The sequence below is a fragment of the Botrytis cinerea genome, chromosome 2 (assembly GCF_000143535.2).
Source record: "Botrytis cinerea B05.10 chromosome 2, complete sequence".
NCBI classification, from domain to species: Eukaryota; Fungi; Ascomycota; class Leotiomycetes; order Helotiales; family Sclerotiniaceae; genus Botrytis; species Botrytis cinerea.
This window is the reverse complement of record NC_037311.1, coordinates 854,681-878,725: the sequence shown is the minus strand read 5'-3', so window position 1 is coordinate 878,725 and position 24,045 is coordinate 854,681. Positions and strand designations below refer to the sequence as shown.

Here is a 24,045-nt window from a genome sequence, read left to right as displayed (position 1 = left end):
TATAGCTTTTGGGAAAGTTTTTTAACATGACGACACTCAACGTAAGTGTTCTGGAATCTATTCATCGCATATGATGATGTTTTCGTAATCTTACATAATTCCTTCCAAAACAATGTTTTCGCTGTTCGATGAGAGAATAAAATGCTCGTTTTCATTTCATTCATAGGAAGTCAGATTAACTAGAAGTCATACGGTGATTGAGTTCCAGAACTCTTACAATTTAGTTCATTTTCTATACTTTTTCAGCCCGTGAATGGCATCACTTGATAGTGCCGAGACAAACAATGGAGCTATTTGAATAAGTGCAAGGGTATGGACCGTTCCGCCCTTGTCTTAGATCTCATTGCATTTTGCGGAGAAACTTCCTGGGTATGTAAGCTACTTAAAACGTACGCTCTGTGCTCGTCTATGTCTTGATACAGTGGCATATACACGCTCATCTTTTGCTACTAGACAGTTCAACCTCAGAGGAATTTGATCCACGGTCTCAACGTGACGTCATTACTTCCTCATGCGGAAACGACTGCACTAGAATGTAACACATTCGCCAGAAGAAAGAGGAGGGCCAATAAGTCATGTTGTTATTCAATCATGTACGATCCTAGATGTTTTGACTTGATCTTTCGGCCCCTTTCCTATATGATATAATGAAAACCGGTTCAGTCGGCTATGCAGCGACCAGGTAGGAATTCTACGGTGCGGATGGGATCAGGTTTAACGGATTGGAGTTACTGGAGATAATACGAATGAGCTGAAGGAGCCCAGCGAAAGTATTCTTTCCCTGTTGAGCTGAGACTCCATCGATGGTTGGGTTCTGTGTTGTCAAATCTTAATATTGATGACGAGAGCACATCATGTAGAATCAACGCTATGTTTTGAGGCCATTCGAGGTAATTCACCCTTAAAGCCAGGGCGTGTGTCAAACCGGAAGTGATACTCTCCAATCCTGTAAGCTGCAAGCTAAGATGGCATTCTATGGCCCGTTAATCTATGTGGATCAGGTTTGAAAATTTTGATGGCTGAGAACATGCAAGGGGGGCGGTGCTCAGGTAAATGCTTTATAGTCCAGGTCCTATACTTAAGAATAGAATGATATCAAAGAATAAATTTCTAAGATACTCAGCTGTATTCAATATTGAAGCTCAGTTCGAATATTATAGTCTACAAAGGTCAAAAACGCTTCTTCTCCGTCTCTTGCTATGTTCTAGGTAAGTTTTCTACCACTGAGATCTTTTCGCACCCACTAACGAATTTGAATTGCTTAGAACTTATCATGGCATCAACAGCTAAGCATTTCTCTCCCGACATCATCCAAAGGGACCAACGCCAGGCCAAAGAAGACCATGTTGAGAGATCAGACTCTGCGATAGATTTGGATCTTGCATCTAAACACTATCTTTCAGACCTTCTCCATAGCAAGCGTCGGCCAGCGCAAAGCAAGGACACTGATGATTACCTCAGCCAAAGGGAAGTTTCTGTCAAACCATTCTCTCTTCTGAATCCTACGCAAAACCATGATGAAATTCGAAGACAAATGCCATCAGATGCGACATTTATCGATGCCTACCCGTGCACGGCTCTTCAAGAAGGGCTGTTGGCATTATCGATGAAGGAGTCTGGTAGTTTTACTCCTCAAATCATTTGCAAGCTCCCCAAAAGCATTGATTTGAATATGTTCAAAGCTGCTTGGCAGAATGCAGTCAATTCAAATTCGACACTCCGAACTAGTTTCGTTCAAACACAGAATTCAGGCCTACTTCAAGTAGTTCTGGCGCCAGAACCCATTCTCTGGTCAGAAGAAATCGATCTAGAAAGTTACTTGAGTAACGACAGGATCATCTTCCCTTCATTTGGAAAGCTTCTATTGAGATACGGTCTCATTCAAAAACACCCATCTGATTCATTATATTTTGTTTGGACTTTTCATCATGCCATTCTTGATGGATGGAGCATGCGCTTGGTGCTTCGACAAGTCGAAGAATCATACAGAGGGGAGACTTTTCAACCACTAGTCGAATTCAAGCATTTTATTGCCCATCAAATGAGACTTGAGAAGCAATCACAGAAAGCAAGCGAGACGTTCTGGAGTAATCATCTAGTAAATTCTTCCGGGGGGCAATTCCCTGTTGTCCCATCGCGACATCATTCGCGTGCGAATGGCTATTCGGAAAAATTCATTCCCGTTAAAGAAAACCTATTGGCAGGTGCAACGGTCTCTACAATCATACAAGCCGCATGGGGAATTTTGGTAGCACGACGTACCGCTTCAACGGAAGCTACTTTTGGTCTCGTTCTTGCAGGGAGGAATGCAGAGATTTTAGGATTCGATATGAGAAGAGTAAATGGTCCAACATTTAATTCCTTACCGATGCGAGTGATTATTGAGGATGAAAAATCTGCAGAGGATCTATTTGCTTCTGTTCACGCTTCTCGAGTCGCAATGAAACCCCATCAGCATCTTGGCCTACAAAATATACGCAGACTCGGAGCGGACTGCACAAAAGCTTGCAGCTTCCAGAATCTACTCGTTGTACAGCCCAGATTAGAGAGCGATTCCACCAGTATATTCGGGGCCAGAGAAAATACTAGTGACCACTGGGCAAAGTTGAATGCTTATCCTCTCATGATGCAATGTGATTTAATGGGAGATGGCTTCACTGCAATGGCCAGTTACGACTCCCACGTATTACCTGATCAAGAAGTCAATATTTTGCTGCAGCAATTTGAGAACATCATTTCTCGTTTGTCCGATGCAAACACACCAGTTGGCAATATAGGGCTTGCAATGACAAAATTGCAAAACCAATTAGCAATGCAAGAGACCGAAGCTGAAGAGGTTCATTCTTGTGTCCACGAAGTCATTCGACAGATTTCACAAAACCGCGGGTCTGATGTAGCGGTGACATCTTGGGATGGAGAATTGAGTAATTCGCAATTACAGTCCATATCTGATCGTCTAGCATATTTCCTACAACTCGCTGGTGTTGGGCCTGAGATTAAGGTTGCACTGATTTTTGAAAAATCTCTGTGGGCAGTAGTCGCCATGATTGCAGTGATGAAGGCAGGAGGAACTTTTGTACCTATGAACCCAGACCATCCTGAAGATCGGATCAGGAAGTTGGTAAAGCAAATAGGTGGCACGATGATCCTATGCTCCGAAAATCTCATCTCCGCTTTTACGGGCATTGCAGACCAAACATTTGCCGTGGGAGAATCAATGCTCGAAACTTTACCCAGTGGAGAGCTGAATACGGATGTTCAGCCAAATAATTCTGTCTATATTATTTTCACTTCTGGCAGCACTGGAGAGCCAAAGGGATGCGTTATAGAGCATGCTACTTGCTGTGCTACCATGCGTCACCTCTCTAATTTCTCCAAATTGGATTCACGGAGTCGCACTCTTCAGTTATCGGCATACACCTTTGATGGCATGGTTTTTGAGATCCTTACTACTTTAGGTGCTGGAGGCGTTGTTTGCATACCATCAGACGACGAGAAGATGAACAACATTACATCAGCAATCAACCGAATGCAAGTCAATACTGCATTCATGACACCTGCATTTGGGAGATTGATCCTTCCGGAATCTGTGCCAACTCTAAAAACTCTTCTTTTAGGGGGCGATAAATTGATTCAAGAGGATTTAGATCGATGGATTGGGAAGTTGCGGCTATTACAAGCATATGGACCTACTGAATGTTGCTGTAAGTTTGGTGATGTTATTCTCCGCCATACTCATATTTACGTTGATTTTCTATCCAATCGTTGCTGTGAACTGGTTACTGCATCATTATCCATTTGTTTCTTATTTTCCTATAAAATTCTTCTTGGTGTACAGCTACTAACTTAGGAATGTTGCAGGTATGTGCATTGCTAGTGATATCACTGAGAAAGGTCTAAACCCCGCCAAAATGGGGCCTGGTTTCATTGGAAGTTTTATTGTCCTTGACCATAACGACCAGTTAGTCCAACGGGGTGTTGCAGGTGAATCATTGATTGGTGGACCGCTTGCGAGGGAGTATCTTAAAAATCCCGAAAAGACGAAGGCGTCATTTGTGCCTACACCTTCATGTATCCCTGCCGAGACGACTCGATGGAAAAGATGGTATAGAACGGGCGACTTGGTCAAAATGGATGTCGATGGATCAATTATATATATTTCACGAAAAGATGCGGTAAGTGATATTTCCCTTCTGAGTCGAAACTACTCCTCCTGGACTTCCTTGGAAAGCTGTTCGTTTCAACCTGAATTGATAATGCCTAGAGACATAGTTCAGCTGGAGCATTCCAGCAGGTTCACACTTGTTAAGGATACTCCCTATCAGGCTGAAGTCTTCCGAAACTCTGCCCACAGCTGGTAGAGATTTACCATTATGTGATCAAGTAGTAACTGAGATGCCGTATACTAACTATAACTTAGGGTGCGCAAGTCAAGCTAAACGGCCAAAGAATTGAGATAGGTGAAATCGAAAGTCATCTTCATCAAAATCTAGACAATGTTATAGATCTTGCTACAGTAATAGCAACCCCTGCGGACGGCAGGTCGTCATTCCTAGCAGCCTTCTTGTGTCTTAAAGGTGATAGCAACAGTAGAGAAAATGGAAAAAGCTCCCTTTTCAAGAAATGTCTCGATGAGTCAACCATCCGATCACTTCTTGACCGCTTGAGTCTCGCACTACCACAATACATGATACCAAAAGTGTATATACCTGTATCATCGATACCGCTTACTGTCTCTCAGAAGTGGGATCGCCAAACCCTACAGACTCTTGCAGCTGGCTTAACTCCTTCGGAATTTGCATATTTTTCTGGACAAGTAACTACATACCAAGCCCCTTTCACCGACAATGAACTTCAAATGCAGCATCTATGGGCCACTATATTGAAAATTCCAACAGGTAGTATAGGCAGAAACGATAGTTTTACACGACTTGGTGGAGACTCCATCCTTGCTATGAAACTCGTTGCTGCTGCGCGAGAAGATGGCATAAACTTGACGGTTGCAAATATATTCCAAACTCCGGTCTTGTCAGATTTAGCCAAGACACTGGTGGATGCCAATATCTCTACAGTTGTTGCACAGAGGAATGTCTCTGCATTTTCCATGATCGGAGGACGTGGTCAGCTGCTGAAAGGAACCATTGATGATGTTATCGACCCAGACCACGTTGAAGACTTGTACCCATGTACTCCTTTTCAAGAATCTATCATGGCACTATCAATGAGCCATCCTGGCACGTATGTTGCACAACACGTTTTCGAATTATCCAAGGACATATACTCTAATATTGACAAGTTTTGCGACGCTTGGAATGAAGTTGTACGTTCTAGTCCAATTCTTCGTACTCGCATCAGCGAGCATGAATCAGCAGGTCTGATTCAAATGGTAATTAGAGAAGATATCTCATGGAACATGCGAGATAACCTTCAACGGTATCTGGAATCCGATAAAGAGCAGCCTATGGGCTTAGGAAGCCCTCTCAGTCGTTACTGTATTGCTGAAGAGACGAACTCAACCGATCATAAATATTATTTCGTCCTTACCTTGCATCATGCAGTATACGACGCCTGGAGTATAAATCTGATGCTTGAACAGGCGGGGAAAGAGTACGGAAGACTCGTGAGCATTCCTACGAACGAAGCAAACTCCGTTCAACACCAAAATATTCCATTCAATCGTTTTATGAAAACTATTGTCAATTTAGATCGACTTGCAGCAGAAAACTTTTGGAAATCAGAGCTTGCGAGTGAAGGCGCAAAAATCTCACATTTTCCAAGTATCAATTCCGGGTACCAGCCGCAACCAGGTGCAATAGCAATCAAAGAGATCAAATTAGTTCGAGAGGCTAATTCTGACTACCGGATCTCAAATGTTATCCGAACAGCCTGGGCAATTGCCATAAGTAACTACTCCAACTCCAATGACGTCATCTTCGGCGAGGTCTTAACAGGACGTACTGGCTCATCGGCCGATCTAACTCGAGTAGTCGGGCCTACATTAGCTACCATTCCGGTGAGTAAATCTTTCAAATTTTTGGTTATTGATGAGATAGAATGTGGGTGTGGTTGACTGGTCACTTTGCCAATTCATGGGCTATTCATGTGACCTCAAACATGCCTATCCTATTTCCCCTCAAAGTTTCTGTTCAAGAGAGAGCTTGGTATGGTCTTATCAATTCGAGAATTAGATGATTGCCTTTAAAAAAAATTCTTATCACCCATTTGCTAGAGCAGAGCGGGAGTAATGCAATTTCCTGCGACTATATACTGACTTTTCAATTTTATAGGTTAGAATCACATTGGACCCGCAGGGCACAGCTCTTAATTTACTCAAGGAGGTTCAGGCTAAAATGATTCAGATGATGCCCTTTGAACAGATTGGTCTATCCAATATTCAGCGACTAGGCGAAGGGCCGAGCAAGGCATGCCAATTCCAGAATATCTTGGTCATACAACCTAGAGAAAATTCAGCTATCGACAACTCATTCATAGGAAAACGCCGAATGGATCTTGTGGACGCAACTGTATGGGATACAAATGCTTTAACTCTAGAATGTCATCTTACTGGAGAGGGAATGAAGGCGAAGGCAATCTTTGACTCGGAAATTATAGAAAGTCGACAAATGGAGAGGATACTTTCACAGTTCCAGCACATCGTTCAGGAATTATGCCGTGAAGATGCAGGAAAATCTGTCCAGGACATCAATTCTATTAGCGAAGCTGATTTAGAGCATCTTTGGGAATGGAATTCTACATTACCAGAGGTAATGAAGTCCTGCGTACACGAAGTCATCGACATCATGATAAAGCACGATCCTAATGCTCCAGCAATTGCCTCTTGGGATGGCGATTTGACTCGTGCCGAGCTAGAAAGTCTATCATCTCGACTGGCGTCTCAATTGATGAATCACGGAATAGGACCAGGAAGCAAGGTACCTTTGTTCTTCACGAAATCAAAGTGGGCTATCGTAGCTACACTGGCCACTATCAAGTCCGGAGCTGCATTTGTACCCTGCGACCCTTACCATCCTCGGTCACGCCTTACTTCAGTTATTCAACAAGTTAACGCTCAAGTAATTCTTTGTTCAAGCGATATCCGGCAGTCGTGTTCAGACTTGTTTCCTTGCGGCAAAACAATTGTGGTGGGAGAAAGCGAGATGAATCTGCTACCAACGCGGACAGACATTGTGAGCAATGTTAGCCCGATAGACCCTCTCTATATCTGCTTCACCTCAGGTACTACTGGAATTCCCAAAGGTACAGTAGTAACCCATGAAGCATATTGTTCGGGCGCGAGAGATCATGGTAAAGCGCTACACTTCGGACCAACATCACGATTTTTACAATTCGCGTCCTACAGCTTCGACACTTCCATCGAGGATATCTTGACAACCCTCATGACAGGAGGTTGCCTTTGTATACCATCTGGTAAGTATTACTGATCGCGTTTTAATTGAGAAAACTAACCGAAACACTTATAGAGGGAGAACGGACCTCGGACATTGTGGGAGCGATAGCTAGGATGAATGTCAATACAGCAGACCTGACACCTTCTTATATAAGCTCGATCTCGCCTGACTCGGTTCCGACATTGAAGAGAATAACTCTTGGTGGAGAGCCTATCACTGCTAATGTCATCAAGACCTGGGCAGATCGCGTTCATTTGATTAATGCTTTCGGAACTACCGAATGTTGCGTGTAAGTGTATACCTAATTTCGAGATTCTGGATCGGAATTGGTAGCCCATGTTCCTGTTTTACTCTCGCTAGAGGTGTAGTTCTTATGTGTCAGCACGTTTAAATTCAGCTTTACATCATACTGACCTATCTACCTTCTAGAACAAGTGTAGTGAACGCAGATATCTCCCCCAGCACGTCGCCTACCAACATTGGACGTGGAGCAGGCGCAGTGACTTGGATCGTCGATACTGAGGATTCAAACCGTCTTCTGCCAATTGGTGCAATCGGTGAACTTCTAATTGAATCACCCGCCATGGCTTTAGGGTATCTTGGCGACGAGGTAAAGACTAGAGCCGTTTTTATCGATAGTCCCAAATGGGCTCGCAATTTCAATTCGAGTCACCGTCCTGGACGTCTTTACAAGACTGGCGATCTTGCCCAATACAATTCTGATGGAACAATCAATTACCTCGGCCGCAAGGACACTCGAATCAAACTTCGTGGACTTCGTATAGAGATCGCTGATGTGGAACATCACATACTTAGTCATCCGCAAGTTAGAAAAGCTATGGTTATATTGCCTACTTCTGGGCCATATGCTGATCATCTTACCGCTATAATTGAGCTCGAAACGTCAGCAGACTCGGAGATAGCTAGTGGTATTGCGACAGTTTCTCATTTGGAACTTGAAGCTTCCGGATTCAAATGGTCTCGAATTGCCAATCATCTAACAGATAACCTACCAAGCTATATGGTCCCTTCTTCTTGGGTCGCTATGAAAACCATACCACTTCATACCTCCGGAAAGCTGGATCGTCCTAGGCTTACCAAGTGGCTTAATAGTCTTCCGGTGATCCAAAAAGCTGATAGTTATCCCAAGAGCAGCGAAGCACCTTTACTGCCATCAGATGACCATATTGCATTTGAAATCAGTGATAAAATTGCACAGCTTGTTGCTACGAAGCCCTCTTCACACTTCAATTCGGACATCATAGGTCGTGATGTTAACCTTGCTTCTATTGGAATTGATTCCATCAAGATCATGTCTCTTGCAGCTTCCATCAAACGATCGTATGGAATTACTATACCTATGCCCAAGCTTATCAACTATCAGACCACAATCTCGGATGTTTCAAAATACATTCGTGTTGCGACTAATGTTAAAGGCGAGAAACCCATAGAATCAGCACCTGCCCTTGATTTGATGCAAGAAATCACAGACCTAGACATACAGTTAGCCTCGATGCAGCATCATTTTGGAGTTGTCTTCCTGACAGGCGCCAGCGGTTTTCTAGGTACCCAGATACTTCGAGAACTTCTTGAAAGACCTGGAGTCAAGAAGGTCATCGTACATGTACGCGCTTCATCTAATGATAATGGCAGACGACGGATCATATCAGCAGCTAAATCCGCAAGATGGTGGCACAACACTCTCGCAGCGAAGCTCGAAATATGGACGGGAGACTTAGCCAAATCATTGTTAGGGTTGAGTTCTGAAAAATGGCAAGAACTAAGCACAGTCGATGCCATCATTCATAATGGAGCTTCAGTGCAATGGAATGCGGACTATCAAACCCTCAAAGCTGCCAATGTCAAATCTACCTTTGATATTCTGAAAAATATTACAGGGGCTGTTTCGCCTCCGCGATTCGTCTATGTATCTGGAGGTCGTGATTTTGAAGGAGAGCTTGATGATAGTACAACCGCCATGAAACTGAAGGGACTTGATGGTTATAGCCAGACGAAGTTCGTTTCAGAGCTAATGGTAAGAAACTTTGCCCAGAGAGCTACATCTTTAGCCCAAAGCAATCATGTCTCTATCGTCAAACCGGGATTGATCATTGGCACGACCCGGGAAGGAGTTGCTAATACCACTGACTTCCTATGGAGATATGTAGCTGGCGCCATAAACGTCGGTGCATATCCTGTCCCTGACAAAAACGATTGGTTGACTGTTGCACATGCGGATTTCGTCGCAAATTCTACTATCAATGCTTTGGTCAATACTCCCAATAATTCAAATTATACATTGGATATAACTGGCGGAATCTACATGCAACGATTTTGGGATATTGTTAATAACAATATGGGACATCGACTTCGCCCGATTACTTCGTATGAATGGGCAGGGTTGATTAAGAAGGATATGGAGAAGAAGACAGAAGCTCATCTGCTTTGGCCGGTAGCTCATCTTATCACCGAGGAGGGAAATTTGGGTAAGAGTAGAAGACCAAGGGAATTAGATATTGTGTTTGAGAAGCAGATAGAGGAGGCGATCAAGAAGAATGTGGAGTATCTGAATGAGATTGGCTATTTTAGGTAGGGGATTTTGGAGGCTGTGAGGCAATAATGGCAGGAAGCTGTTTTTAATTTTTATTAAAAGTTTGAATGGATTTGACGCTGGTTTTTTCTAGGGCACCTGGATGTCTGCTATTTGTTCATAAGTTCACGTTCTTTTAGCTCCAAAGAAATTTTGCCACCACTTGAATCTCTCGTGCTTGGTTCTTTCTTTCTTTCTTTCTGACGATGATGATGATAATGATGATGAGATATTGAAATTATTGAGAATGGGTCACTAAAATGAGTTTCTTACTATTAGATGTTGCCTGCTAAAACATTGATAAGCCACTCAAAAGGTCCACAAAATGCTTCGAGCAGATTCGAAGGCTCTAGTAGCCGATGATATGTGAATGGCACAAAGACCCCTGGTTTCAAAGTACTTAACCTCCAAGACTATCTAGTCTTTATATTAACCTGAATCTTCCAAATAATATGCAGCCTCTAAATCCTTTCCCACAGCACCCTTAAATAGATTGCCATACCAATACAGAGGAAGGACAACGCGGATGCAAAATAGGAGATTCATGAGATGAGATCATGTTGGAAGAAGATGGGAATTAGAATGGAGACGGGGAAATATCTTGGCGGTCTGCTGTAGAGTTTTTGTATCTTGATGAATGGTAATCAATGATGACGGGAAGATGTATGCTGAGGATATAGCGATTGTTTGCTGTGGTTCATCTATTGCATGTGTTAAATATACTAACATGTAGTGTAGGTACATCATTGCCAATACAATACTAAAGAAGGACTATTTGCTACAAGTAGAGGATAAAAATGCTAGGAAAGGATGCGAAAAGTCTATGGGAAAATCGTGGTCCAATATATAATCGGTGTTCTGATGTTTATTCTTAAACATCATGATATTTTCGATGGGCCTACGCGTAAAGTACATATAATTCCTGTGGGCTCCCGGTGAGCTGGCCAATCCATCTGAATTTCTAAAAATTCGCCCATGTAAATAGTTATATAGGTGCTCATCAATCATTTGCATCATTCAAACTGTTAAATTTGTGGAAAATTGTGTTCCCTACTCTATTTTGAAAACACATTTACTCCCCTTGTTGAGCTCGCATTGGTTTAGCGGACTATTAAAAATAACGAGCATCACTCACGTTGGACCGCAATAGAATCATCCAGATAAAATGTACAAATTGGGTATCTACCTATTGATTCTCCTTCTTACTAAAAAGATGCAAATTCTTTTAACTCCATACCATCTATCCCTACATACAATAACTTTACAATTTATACATATCTCGTTAAACCACCGGAAACTTTTTTTCTAATCCTTCTGCCCATCGAGCATACAAAACATCAGCAAGTTGTTTTGTATGTTCCATCCCTGGCACTATTTGACCGGGTAGGTTTGATTTTTCCTTTGCATCTACTTCGGGCATTGCGCTGGATTGTCGTCGACGGTGATTTTTAAGGTGTGGATTACTCGTTGCCAGTACTAGTTTTCCGTTTGCGCCCTTTTGGGGAGTTCCTTGGGGAGTTCCATCTCGAAGGACTAAAGCTCTGCTTGGAGACATGTGTGAAGCAACTTTGGGTTCTTGCTCTACTTTTTCTATCAAGAGCTTCAGAAGATGATATTCGCCCTCTGGATCAACAGCGTCAAGGGCAGCCCAAGCATCGGCTAGACGAGACAACGCTTGTCTTTTGGCTTGATCTCCTGTTTGTGCATGCATTTCCTGAAATACTGGATCCACGACTTTTGTATATGCACGTCGGCCAAGATATGCTTCTTTCGTATTCGCCTCTGCTACTTGCACAAGTGCTTTGTTTTCGTCACCCTGACGAGATGAAATGTCGACTGAATCTTCGGGGCTGCTTGGTCGAGATGACATTGAGTTATTTGATACTCGGCGGAATAATCGGACTGTTGAACCGGTATTTCCAAAACTCATGTCTGGTGCAAGTGGAGGTCGCCTCGTTGTACCAGTTTGACTCTGTGTACTATCACCCCGTGGCCTGGTTGGTGAAGAGTGCTGTACCGCTGGTGGTTGTCTTCTAACGGTGCCTCTATCAGCTGGTAGTGACGGAGGTGAAGAATACTCCAAGGGTGAATCCTTGAGATCTAATTTCTTGAAAGCCTCTTCAGGAGGAGCTTGACTACCCTGACCATTTGCATGGATGGCAGAAAGCTTTCTTCTCTTACTCCCATTCTTTCGCGATGGCGCTACAGTAATTGTGGAGGCCTTAACTGTATCAAAGACCCATCCGTCAGGCTCATATTTTGGAGTCATTGTATTGCTGCGATTTGTCAGTTGATGATAATAACAAGCTTAGATAGCTTCGATGCTTACAGTGTTTCTTCATAGAACTTAGGATGTGAAGGCCGAGTCCTTGATCCGTCCCACTCCTGCCTCCTCTCCACCAACTCCTGCAAAGCCTCAACTTTTCCTGCAGAGCGTATGAACTTATGCTTCAACAATTCCTTTGCTGAAGGTCTACGATCACAATCCTTGACCAAACATTGTGCCACAAAATCCTTAAAGTCCTTGCTGTAATTGGAACCTTCTAATCTTGGTGCCGGTGCTTTAGGTATCTGAAATAGAACCTTCATTGGATGTATTGACGCATGCGGCGGTTCTCCATTAACCATTTCTATTGCTGTGATTCCGAGAGACCAAATATCTGCTTTGAAATCGTATCCCGCTTGTTGGATAACCTCTGGCGCCATCCAGAATGGGGTACCGACGAAAGTATTCCTTTGTGATTTGATATTCGTGAGCTGTGCTGCAACTCCGAAATCTGCCAACTTAACCTTGCCAGCAGTCGATAGTAATATGTTTGCTGCCTTTATATCTCTATGTATCTTGCCTTCTTGATGAAGATACTCGAGACCCAACAAGATCTCTCGACAAACAATCGCAATATGGGCTTCGTGAAATGGAGCAGGTTTCAGCTGCTTCTAATTAGCAATGCAATTATTTTCCCAAGTGAATATAACCCTACCAAGTCCAAACATGATCCGCCGCCCAGGAACTCCATGACAATCCATAATTTATGGCCGCGCAGGAAGCTTCCCTTATATTGAGTAACGTATGGACTGGCGCAGGTGCTGAGGACCGATATCTCTTGCTGGATTTCCTGTATGTCATCTTCACTCGACTCTAGGTCAATCAGCTTAATTGCGCAAATCTCTCCCGTCGCCCTCTCAATGGCTTTGTAGACCACGCCGAAACTTCCACTTCCCAGCTCCTCGAGAACTTGGTACTGCGTTGTTGACATAGTTCTGGAAGAGAAGTGATATTTTATCACAGCTGGTTGTTTCCTTGCTATCGGCACCCTACCCAAACAAAATGCGGTTCTTCCGAGAAAATCAATCAATCGCGCTCCAATATCAAATGAAAAATGAGGATGAAATTGTAATTGATATAAATATTAAATTAAAAACGGCCGAGACCTTTTTCTTCTATTTAAAATGTAAACAAAATACAACTGAACGTGATCAATGTCTCTTAACGAAATCGGATAAGGTTCTTTGTTTACCCAGCTCAGCCATTTCAGCGTTGCCGGGCTAATGGTGAGGTGCCAACAAACCAAAGCTATTATATGTACCTATTCATATTACTGGGAAGATTTGCAAAAATTCAAGAATCTTTAAATTGTCTTGATCCAAACGTTTGGATACTTTTGCCATATCACCAAAGTCCTCCATTTCTTCTCCGATGCATTGATCTCGGACTTTGGGAATATTCCAACCCCAATGATTCACCGATAGAAGTCGCAACACCTCAACCATGACGCCAGCCCCGGGTACTTTGCCTACTCGCTTTCCATGCTGGTGCCGAGCCATATATTCATTCAGCGGAGAGGTAAGTCCAGTGCACATTGCGATTTTCTACAGTCTGGAGCTCTAACCATACGATTGCGCAGTCAAAACGCGACTTGGGCTTTATTGAGGGGGATTTGATAGAATGCTTGAACGCAGGAGATGGATCATGGTGGATGGGTCGATTGCGGAGGGACAAGAGAGTCATGGGACTGTTTCCTTCGAATTTCGTACAGGTGCTGGATGACAGTTTCCGGCCAACAAGCAGAACCTCGAGTCCATTGCCGGATCGAGGTCCCAGTCCAAACCCGTTCAAAAATCCAACAGCTCCGACGAAACCCAAGACAAAATCGATGCGAAAACCATTCCAGGCTTATGCCGCGCCAGATATGGGGGCAATAAAGAGGGCAGAAGCTAGGGAAAAGGAACGTCTCGCGGGTTTGAATTCTCGAATACCATCGCCAGCCGCCAGGGGTGGTCATAATGAGGCAAGGGCGCCTTCTCCTCAACCCCAGCCTCCTCTATATCAGTCGCGGATGCGCTCGCCAGCACCATTTTCTCAGTTTCCAAGCCATGTATCTCGCGCACCCTCTCCAGGTCCAAGCCATTATACACCCCGCGCACCATCTCCAGGTCCAAGCCATTATACACCCCGCGCTCCCTCTCCTGCGCCGAATCACTATACATCTCGTGTGCCTTCTCCTGCGCTCAACCATTATACTGCCCGTATACCTTCTCCTGCGCCCAATAACTATTACTCCCGTGGGCCATCTCCTGCGCCAAATCACTACACATCTCGTGGGCCATCTCCCACTCCTAACCATTACATATCTCGTGGGCCATCTCCCGCTCCCGACCATTACGCATCTCGTGGGCCATCTCCCGCTCCCGACCACTACACATCTCGTGGACCTTCACCCATTCCTAATCAATATGGATCTCGTGCTCCTTCTCCTGCTCCTTCATTTGGTTACCAAAGTTATTCTCGAGGTCCATCTCCCGCGCCTCAGTTCGACAGAGGGGGTACCTCGTCTCCACCGCCACCTCCACCGCCTCATCGGAGCACTTATGCTCCCCAAGCATCTAGAGATACATATGGCAACAATTCAGATACTTATAATGTACCATTGGCAGTATCACCTTGTCCACCATCGCCGGCGGGTACAGGACGCACCCCCTCCCCTTTGCGAAGTGCAATGGATGATGTAATGCTATCTTTAGCAGATATGGGAGTAGCTCGAGAGTCGGAAATTCCGGAAGCACCAATCGATCCATGGTCCCCTGAGGCATTTGATCAGACTTACATATCATCAAAACGTGCACCTAGATCTAATACAGCTATTGCAATTCCTGAAGAATATAATTCAACAAGTGCTGATAACTACGTCAATAATATGCAACCTTACCAACCTACAAATACTCCCCCACCTCAACTTAGCAATTACGTTCAAAGAATGGAGAATAGACTAAGTAAAATGTATTCCTCGACCCCCCGTTCCCCAAATGATGATGCTCGACCAGCAGTTCCTCCTAAAGCGAGTTCATATGCTTATGAGAGCCGACCAAAATCGTCCATGAGTACAAATACACAGTCAAGCAAGCTTCGCCACCGGAAATCTGCATATGAAGTTGGTAAATCCATGCTGGGGAGGACTTTCACAACAAGAACAGACAAGACCGATTCAACAAGCTCTTCCTCTGGTACTCGCAGTACCACTACAACTGGAAGCTCGAGTACTCAGATGACTGATAAAAGTCTCATGAGTGGGCCTTCTGCCAGTGGCTTCTCTTCAACTAGTGCCGGAAGTCTAGCCAGGAAGCGGGAATTGCTGTACGGTCGAGCTCAGAGTGCTCTCGGTTCACGGAAAGATAACTATCTGGGGATGAATAACAGCCAACCCGATTTCTCTACTGGTCGATCTCAGACGCCAATGACTGGCATTTCATATCATAGTAGTCATGCTTCGGATCCTTCTCGTATGCAGTCGCCAACTGGCTGGCCAGGTACTGCAGCAGATTCCAATGCTGCTCTTGGTGGTCTCATGACACCCAAATCCAAGAAAAGCGGGTTCTTCAAGAGAATGGTTGAGTCCGCAAAAACAGGTGCTGCGAGCGCTAGAAGCAGTATCGCTGTTGGTGAATCCTCCAGACCACGAGTTCAGGCTCATGGTTCATTTCCAGCAGGAACTACATCAATAGGAGGAGGCGGTTTTGGGAACACACCGAACCCAAATCCCCCGAATGAAGTTGGACCTGGAGGTAGTACGGTGGGAGTTGATTGGGTTCAGGTACGACGAGACATCAACAGATCAAATTCTTTAAGTAAGATTGAGCGAGTTGAAAGAAAGGAGCGATGCCAGATGATGGATTATCCCGCGATAAGTCCCGTGGAGGAGCTTCTTGAGGGGTGCGACGGTGACGAAGGAGTTAATGGTAACCCAGTTGCCGAGCCAACCAATTTCCAAGCTGTAAACCTCAGCTTGGTTGATAAGAACACAAGATTCATCAATAGCCTTCCACCGATGTCCAACCCTATGAGCCTAGCCACAGGCTATGTGTGTCGACCATATAGAAGCGATATCCAGCGCCTACGAGCAATTTTCACATGGGTCAGCGAAAAGATCACATGGGAAGAGGGCTTCGATAATGACACTGCCGATTCAAGAAGGGTGATCCAGACCAAGCATGGTTCATCCGAAGAGGTCGCATTCCTAGTTATGGATATGTGTAAAGCTATTGGGATACATGCAGAGGTTATCAGAGGGTATCTCAAATCGCCTGGCGAGGTACCAGATATGGGACCCATGCCTCGACCTAATCATTTCTGGAACGCAGTTGTTATTGATGGAGAATGGCGAATAATGGATTGCTCTTTAGCAAGTCCTTCTCATCCTCGACGAAGCCAATATACTAGTGCCAGTAGCCAATACGCGGAACCCTGGTGGTTTCTGACTCGACCAATCGAAATATGCTGGACTCACATACCTGAGCAGCATGTTGACCAACATCTCTGTCCTCCCATGGCACATGAAATTCTGCTAGCTCTGCCCTGTGCTTGCCCCGCATTTTTCATTAATGAGATGGAAATGGTGGATTATGATACTAGTCTCATACGTATTGAGGATCTCGAGCTGGTTCACATCAAAATTTCTGTACCGCCTGATGTCGAGTGTGTAGCGGAGGTTGAAGCACGCGCCTTTGAGCGGGATGCTGATGGCGATCTATTCGAGACTGGCGAGATTATCACGAAGCCTGCTTTGGCGCAAGCCGAGTGGGTGGGTAATCAAAAGAGATATACGATCAAGGGTTTACTGCCTGGTGATGAAGGATCAGGTATTCTTAAAATCTATGCTGGAAAACGTGGTCTCATGCACAGTATCAAGGATATTCCACATCCGTTGGCGGTTGCATTGCCTATTATTCACTCTGGTGACAATCCTCCATACGATTTCCTGATCCGACATCCAACACCTCACGCGCAACGCCATGACCTTTATGTCGCCCAGCCACAATGCCAGCGGTTAGCCATCAATAATACTTTCGTGTTCGCTGTGCGTCAGCATCCTTCCTCGCTATCATCAGGGTCTCCAGATCCTGGGAGAACCTCGCCTATTCCGTTCATACGACCAAACTCGGCTATGTCCATAACAAGTTCCTCGGCTTCTGGTTCGGGCACTGGCAAAAAGCCAGCCAAGTTAGCAATTCAAGCACCTGGTGGGAAGATCTTGAGATTAATGCGAAAGGAAGAGAGAAATGGAGGTGTCAATTTAGAGGGTGGAGATGGAGGAACTTGGGAGACGATAATTAAATGTGGGGAAAGGGGTGTATGGAGAGGATTAGTTTTAGCCGATCGAAGTGCTAGATGGTGCGTTTTTGCTGAATGGACTTGCGTCTAATACTACCTATATATCATCAATTCGAGATGAAACGAAAGACACGATCAAAGAAAAGATTGGGAAGGACGAAAAAAAAAAGAATCGACATGAAACGAAATGTATGCATTTTATGGCGCCTTGCGGTTGTAATGGACGATTTATAACGAATAATTTGGGTTGGATTTGGCGGTAATAAATGGTAGGCTTAGGCTGGATGGAATGGATGGTTGGTCGGTAGGTCGGTTGATCGGTCGGAATAATTGTATAAAAGAATCGCATTTGAAGGCGTTTTTGCAAATTGGGAGCATGTAGAAGTAATTTGGAGGATTAGTCGTCGCCAAATATGTTTATGCATCTTTTATCAAAGATGCTTGTAGTTCTAGAGTAGTGCATGCGATTCAAATTACAAAAATATATTTTATATATTGATATGTGCGAGTGTTTATTGTGAATCTTGATGCTTCTATTACAAGGCATTTGCTTTCTGAATGAAGCAATGGTGGCTGGCTATGTGGGAACATGTAAGTAACGCTCTCAAACGCCCTAACTTAAGCATACTTCGTTCCACAACTGAAATTTAGGTGAACGTCTGGTTCCCCGATTGAAAGTTGGAAGACAATTGAAGGGTAAGATTTGCTCAACATGAAGGTTCTGTTGAGGAATTACACAAACGTCGAAGAATGCAAATAGAGCGTCTGATGCGAAGTATCTGTGTCATGAACATGTCAATCGTGTTCACTACCACAAGTTCACTTGCGGTAAAATAAAAATTTGTTAGGATATCGCCTAGTTACACATCCATTTTTTGTTGGATTTCCTCAATATTGCCACTGGGGCCGCCCCTAATCCAGGCCCTTTCATTCATGTTCCCATAACAAGACCAGATGAATAGATAATCATACACCCCTTCTCCTTCCCCTTTCCTCCACCTCGCAATTTTCATTTCCCTTTCCATCTCTCATCTATTTCTTCTTCCTACTCGACAATCCCCTCTTCTCCGCATTCTTCGTCTTCCTCGCATTTGCCTTCCTCCAAGCCGTCCATCTATCTCCCGGCTTATACAACCTGACCTTAACCTTTGCTCTCTCGGCCGCTCTTCCAATCTCCCAATTAGCTTCCCGATACATATATCCCGGTCTTAGCTGCAAATTTCTACCCTCCTCTCCCTTCCTCTCCTTCTTCTTCTTCTCCTTCTTGCCCTCCTTCTCTGCCCCCTCCAAACTAACCTCCACCTCTACCGCTTGCTCCACCTCCGGCTCCTCAATCTTCGCAACCTCCATTCCTAATCTACGTCTCCTAATCGTATTCCGTGGCAAAGGGAGAACTTGTTCGCGCTTGAATACCACACCGATGTATTGGCGTTTGGGATGTCTCTCGGGATCTTTGTAGTATTTCACGAAACCCGGTTGGGTGGCGTAGATAGTGTGATCGCGACCCATGGCGCAGTTCTCACCGGGGAACCAGTGGGTTCCGCGTTGTCGGAATATGATGTTGCCGGGAATGACATATTGTTCTGAATTTTGTTAGGAATTGGAGAGGAACGAGAGAGGAAGTAGGAGTGGGAATGGGAATGCGAAGTATATTTTGCGGAAGAATGGGAGGGAATTACATACCACCAGATTTCTTAGCACCCAGTCGTTTGCCCGGGCCGTCTTTCGCTTTGTTCACGGCTCCTTGCGCGGCGTGCGAGGCATGACGAACGGCGATGAGAGGGGCAAGTGGAGAAGAAGATTTCCTGAACGAGAGATGCGCGAGAGCTTCGCAAAGATGTGTTTCTGCGGCCGATGCGGACGATGTCCGCGAGATGCAGGTTATGGCGCCTCGCAATGGGGGCTGGAGGCGTGGGAGTAACATCTTGGGATGTATGGGGTGGGAGGTGAGGAGTGCGGATATTTTTGTGATGGGATGGTTGGTGATGCTTTTTTTACGGGGACCGAGAAGTACGGTGTGTGAAGTGGTGATGGGAGTGTGGGATTGTGGGATTGTGAACGCAGAGATTGTGTATGGATTGTATGAGAAACGTGAGAATCATCTAATCAAAGCAGAAATAAGAATTTCCATTCTCTCATCTCCTATCAGATTGATCCTCCTTTACCAATCCCCCAAAATTCAATTCTTCCACCAAACCCCCCCAATTGTGTCATCCCACCACCCTATAGGTCCCCGTAAACTTTTCTACCACCTGTCAATATCCAGCTGTCGCTATCTGCTATCTATCTCTCAACCAGCATCACCTTTCTACTTCACCATTCCAGTATCACTTCCATTCTGCAATTGAGCTCACCACAACCAACCAGTAGCACAATGGCCAAAGTACTCTTTTCCCTCTTCTCATTTCTCTTCCTGATCATAGGCGTATCCGCACAATTTCAATTCTTCGAACAGATGTTCAACGGTCAACAGCAGCAACATCAACGTCAACCACAAGACGTCCCTAGCGATTCGCAATGGTATCAAGATAATTACGATCGAGGTAATCATCCCCTTCCGCATTCTTCCCCCATACAAATCCATCTTCCCCCCGTCCCATCCTCCCCCCCAAAACTAACACACCCCTCCCCACAGCGCACTGTACGTCCTACCTCTGCCCAGGAACCCTCTCCTGCGTCGCCTTCCCACACCACTGTCCCTGCGCGCACCCAACCTACGAGGAAAAATTCGAGCTCGCAGACGGAAACGCAATCTGCATATCGAAAGGAGGATTTAAAGCCGGAGAGGCAGCGAGGAAGGTGGAGTTGGCTAGGAAGGGGTTGATTTGATTTTATCTGATTTGATTTGGTTTTGGAGGGAAGAGGATGAGGGATTGACGTTATATTACTTTTACTTCTGAGTTTTTGCATGGGGTTGGTTATGTTGGAGGTGGGAGATGCGGAGGGGAGGGGATGGAGTAGGATGGGATATCGAAGATTGGCAAGCAAGCAATGGAGTTGGTTCATTTTGGGGATTATTTGGAGTGTGCAAGTGTGCAAGTGTGCAATTGTGTAAGATGAGAGATGTGAGATAGATGAGGGGAGGGGTATGAAGATAGCTGTGGGAATGAGAACGAGCTGTGGGTTCACGTGTACAACATTGTACTGCATTACCATTCATGGAAAAGTCCGTGGATTTTAGGAGGCTGAGGGAGGGTTTCCAACCTACCATCTGCAGAGGAAAAGTTTACTTCACAGTTCATGCATTACAATGCTTGTTCGCATGGTAGTCAAGTATTAGCGTCACACGGGATCATCGATTACGACAGGCATAGTATGATATTTATCTAGCCCATCTCGCGTAGAAAGCAGTCCTGCAAAATATATTACAATAACAAAATATTGTAGCCACTGACAAAAGTCCTCCCTAGCTTCCGCGACTCCCGATTTTACCAGCACTGCGCCGCCCCATATCCTCCGATCATCCGAAAACCCAAGTACTTGATAAAACACCGCTCAAAGTAGACCAGTCCCAATCCATGCTCCATTGTACTTGCGAAAATCAAGGGTAAATAATCAACACCAAACTCCCATCTATTCAGACCCATCCTTTCCAATTGTTCGTACCATTTCATCCGTCATTCATTCATCCGTCCACGCTAATCAGTTCCAATATGATGTACTCTGATTTCACAATATTGTAGTAAAACGTCGGATTTGGAGAGCCACTATTTAAGGTCATAAGATATAAATATAAAAAGTCGTTCGTTACGCGAATCGCTAAAAAATACTATGAATTAGTGATCATATCATGTTGTTGTTGTTGTTGTTGCTGTTGTTGTTTCAGGCTCAGTGGATGCTTGTGCCCGTGTTCTTATTCGGAGAGTGGTTCGTAGTCGACCTGCGAGGCTAGCTCTTCTGCCTTGTTCTTCGACTCCATCTTGATTTGGCACGGCGACTTCTTGCTGGGATTGCTCACGTGCATATTCGCGAAGGGTAGCAATACTCTCTTCAGGGGGGGCATTGCGAAGATGCATGAGACGAGAAACACGACTGCGAGAGCTGGTCTCTCCGTTTTCAGAAGTACCAGCTGTGTGTTGACTAGCTGTTTCTCCCTCACGTGCATCGAGTGGAGGTGCAAGTTCGTCATCTGCAGATTGGGCATGGGTTGCTGTGGGTCGGAGATCATGACGACTGTGAAAGTTAGTATGTGTTTTTACAACATGAAATAAATGAGCTTACCATAATGGACAGGTTCCTGAAACGTTCAGTAGCCAAGGATCTATGCAAGCGGGATGATATTTGTGATGGCATGGAAGCACTCGAACGTCTTCGCCCGTAGCGAAGTCTTCTGTACAAATCGAACATTGTAAAAGCTCGCCCTCTTTTGTGGCTGTCGACGCTTCGTTGCCTCCGGACTCAGGGTGTGCACCCAAGCCCTTCTCGGAGTTTGCTGCCGCAGTAACCGGAACTGTTGATGTGTCACTGGTCGTGGCATCTGTTGTAGAAGTAACAGGAGCATGATGAACACTGCCGTTCTCCAATTCAATATCGTCACTCCCTGGTTTCCCCGGTTCTGGATCCCCAAATTTCACAATAGGTAGAGTTTCCAACATGGCTCGTGCAAGACCCTTTGCTCGACTTTGCCTTGGTCTCCCTGGGGCGTTCCGTGGCCCGTATCTTTCCGGGTGTCTGTGAGCGCGAATGGCTCCCGTGGCTATAATTATCAAGAACAGCAAGGTGATAATTCCAGTGATACTGTATAGAATGCTCATGGCAACAGCTGTAGTTGGTGGCGGCCCTCCATTATTACTAGTTTGCGAGCCGGTATCTGACGAGCTTTCGTTAGGTACGAATCTTGCGACCAATGACGAGCCGTTAGTATAATTATCCAACGTAACAAGTAAAGCCATTGAGTCGGAGGCAGACACCATTGTATAAAGTGAGCCATAAGTATAATCGCCGCTAACACTGCACTCCTGGGAGTATATGCTAAATAATAGTATGGCCTTTGGCTGCGCATTTCCTGCCATGATAATAGCCTGTGTTGAATCGATGTTGGAGCTTTCATTTGGATCACAACTCATATATACTATATCGTCGATGGATAGATTACTCGCATTTGACGCATCTGCATGGATAATCGTTCCGTTGATGTTGATTTGCTATGCCATACAATGTTAGTGGTCTGCCTCGCATTATACATATACAATGTAATTAGGAATGCGTTCCTTACATTTACAGCAGTCTCACTTTGTCCTATCCCCGCCTGAGCAGTGAGTGGGGCAATATTGTACGTATTCCTGACCAAGAGAGCATTGGTTCCAGACGTCAAACTCAATTCAATATCCGGGTTCGTCATGTTAGATGGCAAGGTATCATTCGAGGGCGCGAAGGAAGCGGTGGAAGTTTGGCCAGCGACCAAAGCGACGAAGAGTAGGAGGGTCGCAAGGCATTTCGCCATATTCCCTCCCTTATCTGAAAGAAGCATGATTGAGATGATGGAGTTGAGGAAGGGAAGAGAGAATAGAGAACAGGACAGGACAAAAATCCACGGAAAATGGTCAACAAATAGCAATCTCTCCCAAAGCGATTTCACATATCCATTAGTTTAAGAGGACGAAATACTTTGTAGTTTTATCGAGGGAGCATTTCCCACTCACTCCTACTAAGTTGAAGTGAAACCCTCTTCTTGGCTTGGAGCTGTTTGGGAGATGGTGATAGTCAGGCTTGAAAGGGATTAGCGTGGATGGGATGTCGGCAGAATGGATCTCCGTGCGCTGAAACTGTACGATGTGTGTAGTTCGGATGCTGTTGGATCGACTGTTCGAACACTCTGCGGCTTGGATGTCTGATGTGGAAGGAATTTTCAAGATTTTTTTCCGGATTTTTCGGTTCCTTTGTGAGCAAGAGGAAGGGTCTGGCTGGTGGCGGGATTGAGGGAAGAGTGGGAGGCGAGGAAAGAGGGACAGAGAGACAGAGGGAAAAAGTATATATGTGATAATGTGGGGGATAACGATAAATTATACTTTGTGCTGTAACAGTAGTTGGAAATGTCAAGTACGTAGATAGGTCGCCTTAACCTCGAGAGATTATTAATAATAAGAGGGAAAACGGGAAACGGACAACCCTCGCGAATGCGGAGAAGGCGAGTGACAGTGAGCAGGAGAAAGACTAAATACCGGTAAATGCGACTAAATGCTGGTAAATGCTGGTAAATGCGACTAAAACTGCTAAATGCCTCTATCCTATCCTAAATACTGCTAAAACACCTGCCTTGGTCCCCGTAGTTCCGAATGATTCCAAAGCGTATTTGGATTAATCATTGCAGTGCCGCCCAGCCCAGCCCAGCCCAGCCCACCACGATGCATACCACGGTACATTCCAACATCAACATCTGGCAGCTGCCAATGAGAGGGGGCATCCTCTCGACAACTGCCACGGATGGAGACTGCCGATGT

General features: G+C 45.0%; 6 protein-coding genes across 6 annotated transcripts; 3 read left to right on the top strand and 3 right to left on the bottom strand.

The window, feature by feature from the left end:
* The first annotated feature begins 926 nt into the window (after window positions 1–926).
* Bcnrps4 lies at window positions 927–10,161 on the top strand. The gene is made up of 7 exons (XM_024691182.1): window positions 927–1,208; window positions 1,266–3,704; window positions 3,862–4,175; window positions 4,421–6,013; window positions 6,288–7,428; window positions 7,482–7,698; window positions 7,839–10,161. The coding sequence occupies exons 2-7, from the start codon at window positions 1,274–1,276 to the stop codon at window positions 10,000–10,002; spliced, it is 7,860 nt and encodes a 2,619-aa protein (XP_024546952.1). The 5' UTR covers window positions 927–1,208; window positions 1,266–1,273; the 3' UTR covers window positions 10,003–10,161.
* Window positions 10,162–11,160: 999 nt separating this feature from the next.
* Window positions 11,161–13,467, bottom strand: BCIN_02g02370 (hypothetical protein). Its single transcript, XM_001558812.2, has 3 exons — window positions 12,981–13,467; window positions 12,329–12,930; window positions 11,161–12,275 (listed from the first exon to the last, which is right to left on the bottom strand). The coding sequence occupies exons 1-3, from the start codon at window positions 13,254–13,256 to the stop codon at window positions 11,282–11,284; spliced, it is 1,872 nt and encodes a 623-aa protein (XP_001558862.1). The 5' UTR covers window positions 13,257–13,467; the 3' UTR covers window positions 11,161–11,281.
* Window positions 13,468–13,534: 67 nt separating this feature from the next.
* Window positions 13,535–18,106, top strand: Bccyk3. The gene is made up of 2 exons (XM_001558813.2): window positions 13,535–13,843; window positions 13,905–18,106. The coding sequence occupies exons 1-2, from the start codon at window positions 13,769–13,771 to the stop codon at window positions 17,694–17,696; spliced, it is 3,867 nt and encodes a 1,288-aa protein (XP_001558863.1). The 5' UTR covers window positions 13,535–13,768; the 3' UTR covers window positions 17,697–18,106.
* Window positions 18,107–18,318: 212 nt separating this feature from the next.
* Bcmrp7 lies at window positions 18,319–19,665 on the bottom strand. Its single transcript, XM_001558814.2, has 2 exons — window positions 19,289–19,665; window positions 18,319–19,188 (listed from the first exon to the last, which is right to left on the bottom strand). The coding sequence occupies exons 1-2, from the start codon at window positions 19,527–19,529 to the stop codon at window positions 18,638–18,640; spliced, it is 792 nt and encodes a 263-aa protein (XP_001558864.1). The 5' UTR covers window positions 19,530–19,665; the 3' UTR covers window positions 18,319–18,637.
* A 15-nt stretch (window positions 19,666–19,680) lies between these two features.
* Window positions 19,681–20,995, top strand: BCIN_02g02340 (hypothetical protein). Its single transcript, XM_001558815.2, has 2 exons — window positions 19,681–20,148; window positions 20,241–20,995. Exons 1-2 carry the CDS (start codon window positions 19,980–19,982, stop codon window positions 20,432–20,434), a joined length of 363 nt encoding a protein of 120 aa, XP_001558865.1. The 5' UTR covers window positions 19,681–19,979; the 3' UTR covers window positions 20,435–20,995.
* A 288-nt stretch (window positions 20,996–21,283) lies between these two features.
* Window positions 21,284–23,796, bottom strand: BCIN_02g02330 (hypothetical protein). The gene is made up of 3 exons (XM_001558816.2): window positions 22,821–23,796; window positions 21,827–22,749; window positions 21,284–21,778 (listed from the first exon to the last, which is right to left on the bottom strand). Exons 1-3 carry the CDS (start codon window positions 23,073–23,075, stop codon window positions 21,394–21,396), a joined length of 1,563 nt encoding a protein of 520 aa, XP_001558866.1. The 5' UTR covers window positions 23,076–23,796; the 3' UTR covers window positions 21,284–21,393.
* Between the last annotated feature and the right edge of the window lie 249 nt (window positions 23,797–24,045).

Bases quoted from the DNA above. Each gene is read 5' to 3' on its own strand.
- Bcnrps4 (XM_024691182.1), top strand. From the start codon at position 1,274: ATGGCATCAACAGCTAAGCATTTCTCTCCCGACATCATCCAAAGGGAC. The intron at 3,705-3,861 runs GTAAGTTTGGTG...GGAATGTTGCAG, and splicing joins TGGACCTACTGAATGTTGCT to GTATGTGCATTGCTAGTGAT. The intron at 7,429-7,481 runs GTAAGTATTACT...AAACACTTATAG, and splicing joins TTGCCTTTGTATACCATCTG to AGGGAGAACGGACCTCGGAC.
- BCIN_02g02370 (XM_001558812.2), bottom strand. From the start codon at position 13,256: ATGTCAACAACGCAGTACCAAGTTCTCGAGGAGCTGGGAAGTGGAAGT. The intron at 12,931-12,980 runs GTAGGGTTATAT...AATTAGAAGCAG, and splicing joins GCGGATCATGTTTGGACTTG to CTGAAACCTGCTCCATTTCA. The intron at 12,276-12,328 runs GTAAGCATCGAA...GACAAATCGCAG, and splicing joins AAGTTCTATGAAGAAACACT to CAATACAATGACTCCAAAAT.
- Bccyk3 (XM_001558813.2), top strand. From the start codon at position 13,769: ATGACGCCAGCCCCGGGTACTTTGCCTACTCGCTTTCCATGCTGGTGC. The intron at 13,844-13,904 runs GTAAGTCCAGTG...ACGATTGCGCAG, and splicing joins TATATTCATTCAGCGGAGAG to TCAAAACGCGACTTGGGCTT.
- Bcmrp7 (XM_001558814.2), bottom strand. From the start codon at position 19,529: ATGTTACTCCCACGCCTCCAGCCCCCATTGCGAGGCGCCATAACCTGC. The intron at 19,189-19,288 runs GTATGTAATTCC...AACAAAATTCAG, and splicing joins GGGTGCTAAGAAATCTGGTG to AACAATATGTCATTCCCGGC.
- BCIN_02g02340 (XM_001558815.2), top strand. From the start codon at position 19,980: ATGGCCAAAGTACTCTTTTCCCTCTTCTCATTTCTCTTCCTGATCATA. The intron at 20,149-20,240 runs GTAATCATCCCC...CCCTCCCCACAG, and splicing joins TCAAGATAATTACGATCGAG to CGCACTGTACGTCCTACCTC.
- BCIN_02g02330 (XM_001558816.2), bottom strand. From the start codon at position 23,075: ATGCTTCTTTCAGATAAGGGAGGGAATATGGCGAAATGCCTTGCGACC. The intron at 22,750-22,820 runs GTAAGGAACGCA...TGTATGGCATAG, and splicing joins AAAGTGAGACTGCTGTAAAT to CAAATCAACATCAACGGAAC. The intron at 21,779-21,826 runs GTAAGCTCATTT...TAACTTTCACAG, and splicing joins TCAGGAACCTGTCCATTATG to TCGTCATGATCTCCGACCCA.